The sequence below is a fragment of the Ictidomys tridecemlineatus genome, chromosome 2 (genome assembly GCF_052094955.1).
Source record: "Ictidomys tridecemlineatus isolate mIctTri1 chromosome 2, mIctTri1.hap1, whole genome shotgun sequence".
In the NCBI taxonomy this organism is placed as follows: Eukaryota; Metazoa; Chordata; class Mammalia; order Rodentia; family Sciuridae; genus Ictidomys; species Ictidomys tridecemlineatus.
Window position 1 is genome coordinate 4,944,556 of NC_135478.1, and position 10,058 is coordinate 4,954,613.

Below are 10,058 nucleotides of genomic sequence, written 5' to 3' on the forward strand. Positions count from 1 at the left end.
TGGCCATGTCCTGAGCCCCCTGAGAAGCAGTGTCTGTAGATCTTAAGGCCGGAGATGGCCAGGACCCTCCACTGGAGCGCGAGATTTCCACCCTCACCTGTACCCAGGAAGAAGCACCCACCCAGGTCCCGGCCAGGAGACCCAGCTGCCCTGAGGTGAGGCCCAGGTTCTAGTGCTGGTGGGGGTTGAAACAGTGCCACTGGCAGCTCCTGTCCCCACCCAGAGCCCCCTCTCCTCGCTGTGTCAGGCGCTTCATCTCTCCCCACACTTTTCCGGGGTGAGGGTGCCTCCACCCTGTTCCTTTTTTTCCTGAGTCAGGGAGGCTGGTCCAGCTGGTGGTGGTGGCACTATAAGAACCTCAGGGCAGAGGGGGACCAGAGGGGCGGTGGACACAAGCAGAAGATGGCAGGAGAACATGATCCCAGGGTGCTGGGCCTCCCGGGTGAGGCTGGACCTCCCTGGGTGCTGCAGGGGAGGCAGAGCCTCAGGTGGGGGGGTGAGCGGGGCCTCCAGCTTGGGCTGGGGGAGGTGGCTGAGTTTCCAGCCCTGGCCCTCCACACTCAGCTCAGAGTGTTGTGCCCCCTTCAGAGGAGAAGGCAACATTCAGAGGCCAGAGATTCACTGAGAAAGACCCCGAGATGCTCACTCAGAGGCCAAAGAACTTTCCAGGTACTGGGGTGGCAGGTTCAGGGGTGGGGTGGCAGGGGGTCCTCTCCAGCAGAGAGCTGTCCCTCAAGCCCAGCTCTGCCCATCTGCAGGTCCTGCAGGCTGGCTGACCCGAGTCCCCTGGATTCTGTTGCTGCTTCTCAGCTCTTTGTGCCTCTGCTTTGTGCTTTTGGTGACCACCCTGGTTCAAGGTGAGTCAGGGAGGGGGCTCTATCTGCTGGGCTTGGGGGTGGGACTCTGGGCTCCTTTTAGATGTGTATTTGGCTCCCCCCATTTCCTTGCCCCAGTGCCCAGAAAATGCTGGGACCAATCCCTCGGCCTTGCACATGCTAGGCAGGTGCTCAATCACTGAGCTACACTCCAGCCCCTGGGGTTTCCCTCTGGGATAATCCTTGTCCTGCCCCTAACCCACTTGGGCTGGGACATCAAGCTACACATCCTTTCCTGTGTGGCTATGGGCAGCTTAATGTCCCTCTCTGAACCTGTTTCTTCATCTGGGCTATGGAACTTATCCTCCCCTGTGTGCAGCTTAGGCACAGGGACAGGCATACAGTCGGTGCTCATAGGAGGGGTATGCTCTTCTCTCTTGCAGTTTCCAGGACCCCCGGATCCCCGCAGGCAAAGGTCCAGGATCATCAGAGCAACTTCAGCTTGGGTGAGGGGCTGGAGTCAGGGTCCTGTGCAGGAGAGGGCTTCGTGGCCGTGTGACATGGGCAAGCCACTGCTGTGGGGGGGACACATATGTGATGGCAATGTTGGGCAAGTCTCTGAGGCTCAGTGTTCTGGCCTGCAACGTGGGGCTCCTGTGGTCACTGTGAGTTCCACAGAGGACATCTGCATGGGGCCCTCTCTGCAGAACCACACAGCCAGTGATGAATAACAGAACCCCTTTTGTTGCAGGGGCTGCTTCTCAGGAGCAGGTACTCTCAGGCTTGGAGCAGGTCCGCCAGCAGCTGACCTGGATCAACACCTCCCTGGGTAGGTGTCGGGGGCCTGGGACAGCAGGGAGCTGGGGGTCTGAGGAGCAGGTACTCTCAGGCTTGGAGCAGGTCCGTCAGCAGCTGACCTGGATCAACACCTCCCTGGGTAGGTGTCGGGGGCCTGGGACAGCAGGGAGCTGGGGGTCTGAGGAGGGACTGGCTACTGTGTGAGGAGGGCAGGGCAGGGCTGGGACCTTGCTCCTGGGACTCTTGCAGACTGAGCGGACAGCTGAACATAAGGGCCGGGCCCTGGGCCAGGGCTGGGGCAGGGCAGGGAGTCCCAGGAGCCCAGCCTCGTGTCCCAGCCACACTCCTCCTCCCCAGCTGCCCTGTGCCGACCCTGCCCCTGGGGCTGGGAGGCATTCCAGGGAAACTGCTACTTCTTCTCTCGGACCCTGGGCACCTGGGAGAATTCCGTCTCCTCCTGCCAGGACATGGGGGCCCACCTGGTGATCATCAACAACGCTGCAGAGCAGGTAGCTGCCTGAGCTTCTGGCCTGGGGCTGGGCTACCAACGGGTCCAGGAGAGGCCTCCCACACCCTCCTTGGCCCTCAGGGTTGGAGGCCTGGTGGGCAGGTGGGCAGGGTTGGAGGAGATGCAGTCAGGGAAGGCTTCCAGGAGGAGGTGTCCTAATGGCCTTGGGAGGTCTTGAAGGAGAAGGGAGCACAAGAGAGGTGAGCATGGACAGAAGGGAAGCTCAGAGCACCCCTGAGACCAAGCTCAATCCCTTCCTGCACACAACTCTGAACTGAGACATGTCAGCACATTTCCACGCGTGTGTGCATATCGATACACACCCGCAGCCTGACACATACACTCCAGTGCCTGCAACTTGACTAGGGGCTCTGGGCTAGACTGCAGGAAGAATTTCCATGGAAACAGAGCACAGTGTGAATGTAGACAGACAGGGAAAGGGGTCCTCCTCCTGATGCTCCCCCTCTACAGAGGTTCCTGAGGTACTGGGACATCAGAAAGAGCCAGCGTACCTGGATCGGCCTCAGTGACCACAACAATGAAGGTTCCTGGCACTGGGTGGACAATACCCCTCTCCAGCTCAGGTGACACTCCCCAGAGACAATAGTGCAGAGTGGGCGGGGGAAGGACCCCACCCCTAACTCATGCTTTGGTGGAAAGCCATCGAGAGACTTGGTGTAGTGCCCGTCCTTCCCCGGGGGGTCCTTGTCCCAGCAGCCTCCCCTGGGGCCCCAGAACCTGCACTTTTCCTTTGCTGGAGGTGATTTTCACGAAGGTGAGGTTGGCGCTCACCTTTTGGAAAACCTCGGCACTGACTGGCCCGAGCCAGGTCTTCCTGCGCTGAGGCTCAGGAGCAGCTCCTGGGGTGGCTGGGCTGGGCTCACGAATCTCTCGATGGGATTTGCAGCTACTGGAAAGAGGGGGAGCCCAACAACGCCGGAAACGAGGACTGCGCGGAGCTCTTCGTGGAGGACTGGAACGACAACAAGTGTACCGCCCAGAACTTCTGGATCTGCGAGCGGCCCTCCGCCCGCTGCCCTGGCGCCTAGCGCCCTGCTCCCAGTCCACGGAGACGGAGCCAGTCGGGGGCGCTCCGCTGGCTGTCCTCCAGCCCTGTCCCTTCGCTGCCCGCTGGTCCCGCTGATGCCTTTGCATCCTGACAGAACCCTGAGACTCCCTCCCTGCAGCCCGGCCCTCCACAGGGCACCGCTCAGGCCTCCGCTTGCAGGAAAGGCCTGGGCACATCCATCCGCCCAGTCGTGACACCACTTGGCTAAGTCACACGCGGGCTGAGGTGCGGCTCAAGGGGAAGCCCTGTGTCCCACCCCCGCTCTGCAAAAACTGAAATAAAGCAAGTTCACACGATGTGCTCCATCCAACGCATGCTCTGTCCCCTCGCCACTCCTCCAAACACCACAGTGTGAAATGTGTGTGACATTAACTAGGCGTGTCCCTCTCAGCCCCCCACCCCCGCTCTGCTACTGTGTGTTTCACTTATTCCTCACTCTGCTCCGCATTGGTTGGTTTGTTTGACATGTCCCCTCTCCATCCACCGCACGCTCATGTACCAGTTACTCATTCAGGTCCCTTAAAAATGCCTTTTGGTAAAATTTTATGGTTTTCTTCACATGCACTTATTTTTAAAAAAAATCACTTTGCAGGTGTGCGTGTGTGTGTGCGTGTGTGTGTGTGTGTGTGTGTGTGTGTGTGTTGGTTTCCTGCGGCTACTCCAACAAGCTCCATAAGCCTAGTGGGTTAAAACACAGACCTTTTCTCTTACAGCTCTAGAGCCTGGAGCTCCCTGGCCCCTCACTCGCTCTCAGCACCGACCAAGGTGGGCCACGTGCAGGAGGTGGGCCATGGGCAGCCCCCTGGTTCTTTCCAGGCTGGACAGCACCACCAGACCCCAAGGTGACTTCAGCCACCCACTGACAGGGCAGAGACCACACTTCCTGCCTCCTGGCCTCGGGAGGGTCTGGGCCTGTGCCCAGCTGGATGCCCCTCCCCCTCTGCCCAACACTGTCCATAGTCTGGAGAGACACATCCTTGTCAGCTACATCTGCTCACGTCCCTCACATCCAGCCTCAGCCCCCCTCCACCCAGCAGCCCTGAGAGTGGTGGCAAGGAGGGTGTGTCCCGCACAGCATCGCCCTGCAGGGACACTGGCTCCAGAGCCAGCTGTGGCCACAGCCCCAAAGGCCCCACTCCCTGCTGAGGCAGAGGGCTGAGCCTCACCTCTTGGCATTCCTGAGACTTCCAGGAACCCAGGTGAGCCCTTTGCTTCTTAGGGGAAATCCTCTCTCAGTCCTCTAGGTGTCGCCAAACTTCCTGAAAAAGGGTTCCTCACTCCTGCCTGCACCTGCTCCTCACACCTTCTCCTGACTGTCCTGCCAGCCCGCACTCTCCTAAATGGCCAACAGAGAATGATGTCTACCATCACCTGGGGAACCAACACACCCTGGTCTCTCTCCTGGCTTCCCCCACGTCCAGGGTGGCTCCTCTCTCCCTCTGCTTGAAACTCCTGTCTCCCAGGACTCCCCTGATGGCCTCCCCTCCTGCTTCTCTTCCTAGCTCTCTGGATGCTCCCTGCCACCCCCGTCTCCCTCATGGACTCTTGGTCTTCTGCCTGACCTTGGAAACTGCTGTCATCATGAGTCTTTGCCATCTCCTGCTGTTGGGAGGTGAGGAGCACAGGCAGCCGGGATTAGATTGGTGGTTGAGTTTCTCCGGAAGTGGAGCCATCCTGAGGGTACAGGAGGCAGCTGGGTCAGAGGAAGGAGCCAAGGTAGGAGCTGAGTGGGAAACCAACCAAGGTCTAGTCAACCAAATCGGAAAGCCCAAACTGTTTGTAGAAACTTAGGGCCACAAGTTGAGTGTACTGTCGGTATTTTCAAAGATGCAGAACCAATAGGATACATTGGGGGTTATTTTCATGGGGTTGGCTATATGATCATGCAGGCTGAGAAGTCCCACACCAGACCGTCTGCAAACTGGAGAGCTGGGGAACTGTGCAGAAGTGCAATCACACAAAAAAGAAGTGTCATCCATACTTGAAAGGAAAATGCTAAAGTGTCTCAACTTGCATGACACTATACATAGAAAACCCTAAGGAATCCTCAAGAAACCTACAGAGCTGTAAACAAGTTCATCAAAGTTGCAGGACACAATATCGACAGCAAAAACATCAGCTGAATTCCCATATACCTGCAACGAACAATCCAAAAGGTAACTAAGAAAACAATTTTAAAAATCAATTTAATTAAAGCAGGGTGTGGTGAGAGCGGAGGATCAGTGGTTCAAGGCCAGTCTGGGAAACTTAGCAAGCGCTTGTCTTGAAATGAAATTTAAAAAACACTGTAGATGTAGGTCCGTGGTAAAATACTTGCCTAGTATGTACTTGGGTCCTGAGTTCCATCCCCATGACTGCAGATACATTTTTTAATTAAGCAAAATAAATAAATGCAGTTCCATTTGCAATAGTTTCTAGTAAATCTAGGAATAAATTTAAACATGGAGGTAAACACTAAAACCACAATGAAAATTACAAAAAAAAATATTTCTGGAAGAAATGAAAGAGCTCCTAAAGGGAATGCCGTATACATCTGGATGAAGAACAGGAAAACTTATTTTCTTAAGATACTACCCAAAGCTATTGACAGATTCAGTACAAACCCTATCAAAATTCCAGCTGTCTTTTTTTGCAAAAAACAAAGCAGCCAATCTTTAAATTCACGTAAAATTACAAGAGGCATCCCAAGGTTGGAAGACTCACACTTTTTTTTTTTTTTTAAAGAGAGAGTGAGAGAGGGGGACAGAGAGAGAGAATTTTTGCATTTATTTATTTATTTATTTTTCTTAGTTCTCGGCGGACACAACACCTTTGTTTGTATGTGGTGCTGAGGATCGAACCCAGGCCGCACACATGCCAGGCGAGCGCGCTACCGCTTGAGCCACATCCCCAGCCAAGACTCACACTTTCTAAACTTAATACAAAGGAGTTGTGGGTGGAGCTCAATTGGTAGAGTGCTTGCCTGGCTTGAACGAGGCCCTGAGTTTGATCCTCAGCACCACCACCACCAAAAAAAAAAAAAATCATCATCAGCCTAACCTTAATACAAGGCTACAATAACCAAGTCATGTGGTTCTGCTGTAGGAGAAACATAAATCAGTAGGCAAGGATTCAGGGTTCAGAAATGAATGACCCAATATGCAAAAATTAACTCAAAGATGAAACCCTAACTCCAAAGTGACAGAGTTCGGAAGTTCAGCTTTTGGAAGGAGCTTAGCTTTTGAGGCTGATTCCTTATCAGTGATCAATGGGATTGGTGCCAGAGAGCTCCCTTACACCCAGTCCACCTCATAAGAACAGAGCTGGACAATGTCATCTGTGAACCAGAGAGCAGGTCCTCACTGATACTCAAACCACCTTGATCTTGGACTTCCCGACCTCCAAACTGTGAATAAATGAAATAAATGTCTGTCATTTATAAGATACTCAGTGTATCATATTTTGTTATATCTTTCTGAACAGACTCAATTCGAGCATTGTTATTGTTTCTTTGTTTGTTTGTTTGTTTTAAGACAGGTTCTCACTAAATTGCCAAGGCTGGCCTCCAACTTGCCTGGGTAGCTGGGATTATAGGCTCACACCACTATGCCCAGTTTAGATACAATTTTTTTAAATGAGGAAGAACAAATATTGGCGAGGCTGTGGAGAAATTGGAACCCTCAGGCATTGCTGGTGGTCATGTAAAATGGCAAGGCCACTGTGGAATATGGTTCTGCGGTTGCTCAAAAAAAACTAAACATAGAATTACCATATGACCATAAATACTCCTCCGTGGTGTCTACCCCAAAAGAACTGAAAACCCAGAGTCAAAGAAACACTTGTGTGTCATTGTTCATCACAGCACTATTCCCAAGAGGCAAGGCGCAAAAACAACCCAAGTGTCCATCAGCAGATGAATGAACACACAAAATGTGGTTTATACATACAACAAAGTGTTATTCAGCCATAAAAAGAAATACAGTTCTGATACATGCTACAGTATGGATGAATCTTGATGACATTGTGGTCAGTGAATCAAGCTACAAACAGAAAGACGATATCGGTTGATTCTACTTATATGTGTGCTATAGTTTGGATCTTGAAATGTCCCCCAAAGGGGCTGGGGATGTGGCTCAAGCGGTAGTGCGCTCGCCTGGCATGCGTGCGGCCCGGGTTCGATCCCCAGCACCACATACCAACAAAGATGTTGTGTCCGCCGAGAACTAGAAAATAAATATTAAAAATTCTCTCTCTCTCTCACTCTCTCTTAAAAAAAAAAAAAAAAAAAAAAAAAAAGAAAAGAAATGTCCCCCAAAGGCCCAGGTGCTGAAGGCTGAAACCTGGGAAACTAGAAGCCAAACTAAAACTTTTTTCCTTATAAGATAATTTTCTCAGATATTTTGTCATAGTGACGAAATACTGACTAACAAAGAGATATCTAGAATAGGCAAGCTGGTAGAGATGGAAAGTAGAACAGAGATTACCAGGGCTGAGGGAAAGTGTGTATGTTACAGGGTTCTGTTTCCATAGTGGTTGTGATTGTGCAACTTGTAAACACAACCAGTGCCATTGAACCGTAGGCTTAAAAAGGGTTAATGGTGGTGGTGGGGGCCCAGCTGTAGAACACTTGCCTGGCACATGCAAGGCCCTGAGTTCAATCCTCAGCATCACATAAAAATAAATAAATAAAATAAAGGTATTGTGTTCAACTACAACTAAAAAATAAGCTAAAAATAAGGGTTAATGGCAAATTTGATGTTATACATATTTTACTACAGTTAAAATTTTTGAAATAACAGCAGCAAGAGAAAAAGCCACCAATACTTTCTAAGGCCCTGGCCCAGAATGGGAAAGCATCATTTCTGAGGCAATCTGTTGATTAGAATAAGACTCAAGGCTAGTTCAGGTTCAAGTATAGGGAAAGAGACTCCATATCTTAAGAGGAGTTTGTGGGAGGTTTTGCCAACTGGAGGAAAGTAAGAGCTCCATGTCCACGTTGATCAGCAATCATGAAAAAAGAATTTGGATCCAAAGTTTAACCCAGAAAAAAAAAATTTTGACTGTAGTAAAATTTGATATTACCAAACCCCTAATACAAGAGTTTTAATAAAGTTAAATATGCGGGCTGGGGTTTTGGCTCAGTAACAGAGTGTTTGCCTAGCATTGTGAGGCACTGAGTTCAATTCTCAGCACCACATAAAAAAATAAATAAAATATTGTGTCCATCTACAGCTAAAAATATTATTTTTTAAAAAAAAGTTAAATATGCAAAATTTGACTCCAAAGTGACACATACATACACCCAGAAAAAGTCACAATAGCAGAATTAACATTTCCTTAAAAACTGGAACAAAGCATCCCAATTAAGGGAAGCGAGATAGAAATAAGTTGGATAAGGGCTGGGGCTGTGGCTCAGCAGTAGAGCGTTCACCTAGCATGTGCGAGGCCCTGGGTTCGTCCACAGCACCACATAAAAATAAATAAAATAAAGATATTGTGTCCAGGGGCTGGGGATGTGGCTCAAGTGGTAGCATGCTAGCCTGGCACGCATGCGTCCCGAGTTCGATCCTCAGCACCACATACAAACAAAGATGTTGTGTCCACCGAAAACTAAAAAATAAATATTAAAAATTCTCTCTCTGTCTCTTAAAAAAAAGAATATATTGTTTAAAAAAAAAGATATTGTGTCCAACTACAACTAAAAAATAAATATTAAAAAAAAAGAAATAAGTTGGATAACAAGTACCAAAATACAGTTAGATAGGTGGAATGAGTTCTAGTGTGTTCTATAGCACAGTAGAAAATTAACAACAAACTGTTATATATTTTATGAGGAACTATAAGAGAGGAGTTTGAAAGATCCCAACACATAGAAATGATAAATATTTGAGGAAATTAAATGCTATTTACCCTGACTTGATCATGACATATGATCCTATATCAAATTATCTTACCACACCCCATAAACATGTACAATTGTATGTTGATCTATTTTATTTATTTATTTATTTATTTATTTATTTATTTATTTTGGTACTTGGGATTGAACCAAGGGGTGCTTAACCATTGAGCCACATCTTCAGTCCTTTTTAATATTTTATTTTGAGACAATGTCTTACTAAGTTGCTTGGGGCCCCGCTAAATTGCTGAGGCTGGTTTTGAACTTGCAGTCCTCCTGCCTCAGCCTCCCAAGCCGTTGGGATTACAGGCATGTGCCACTGCACCAGGTTTCAATTTAATTTTCTTTTAAGCAATGATTTTAGAAAAAGTTAAGTTAGTAAAATGAAACACTGCCTCCACAGTATAAGAGCTTAATAAAATACAAATATACCAAGCTTTTTAAAAAAGATCAACTAATGCATCAAAAGTTTACTAAACATTGCATTTTCCCATTGCATGCTCATGGAAAAAAAAAAAAAAGTCTGTAGACCAGCTGAGCTCACCAGCAGTCACCTGTAGCCCCAACTATTTAGGAGGCTTAAGCAAGAGGATTGCTTGAGCCCAGGAACTCTAGCCAGCCTGGGCAATGTAGCAAGATCCCATCATTTGTGGTGCTAGAGATTGAACCCATGGTCACTTGCCTAGTGTGACTTAGACCACTGAGCTAATCCCCAGTGTCACCCCAGCAAAATGACTTCTATCAACTGAAAATGAAACTTGAAAATGTTTCAAAATGGTTTCATCATACTAACTAGAAAAGTAATCCAGGAATCTAAGGGGCTAAATACAGTTTATGATTGAAAAATCGTTTCAACAAATTCATTGGATTTTTTTTTTCCCACTCATGCTATTCTAAACGGAACCAAAGTATCCCCAGAATAAAACCATCCTGTGTGTGGACACAGTAGAGTGAGGAGAGGGCCAAATGTCTTGTGTGCCCTCCTTGTGT

General features: G+C 49.0%; 1 protein-coding gene across 2 annotated transcripts; it reads left to right on the plus strand.

Annotated features, from left to right (window-relative positions):
* The first annotated feature begins 375 nt into the window (after positions 1-375).
* LOC101969219 (CD209 antigen-like protein 2) lies at positions 376-3,486 on the plus strand. 2 transcript variants are annotated; one of them, XM_005332122.5, is made up of 8 exons: positions 376-442; positions 589-669; positions 759-857; positions 1,259-1,321; positions 1,567-1,752; positions 1,971-2,122; positions 2,593-2,705; positions 3,029-3,486. In XM_005332122.5, exons 1-8 carry the CDS (start codon positions 403-405, stop codon positions 3,168-3,170), a joined length of 876 nt encoding a protein of 291 aa, XP_005332179.2. In that variant the 5' UTR covers positions 376-402; the 3' UTR covers positions 3,171-3,486. The 2 variants fall into 2 exon arrangements, with proteins under 2 accessions (XP_005332179.2, XP_077891211.1); XM_078035085.1 differs by having other exon boundaries at positions 392-488.
* The last annotated feature ends 6,572 nt before the right edge of the window (positions 3,487-10,058 follow it).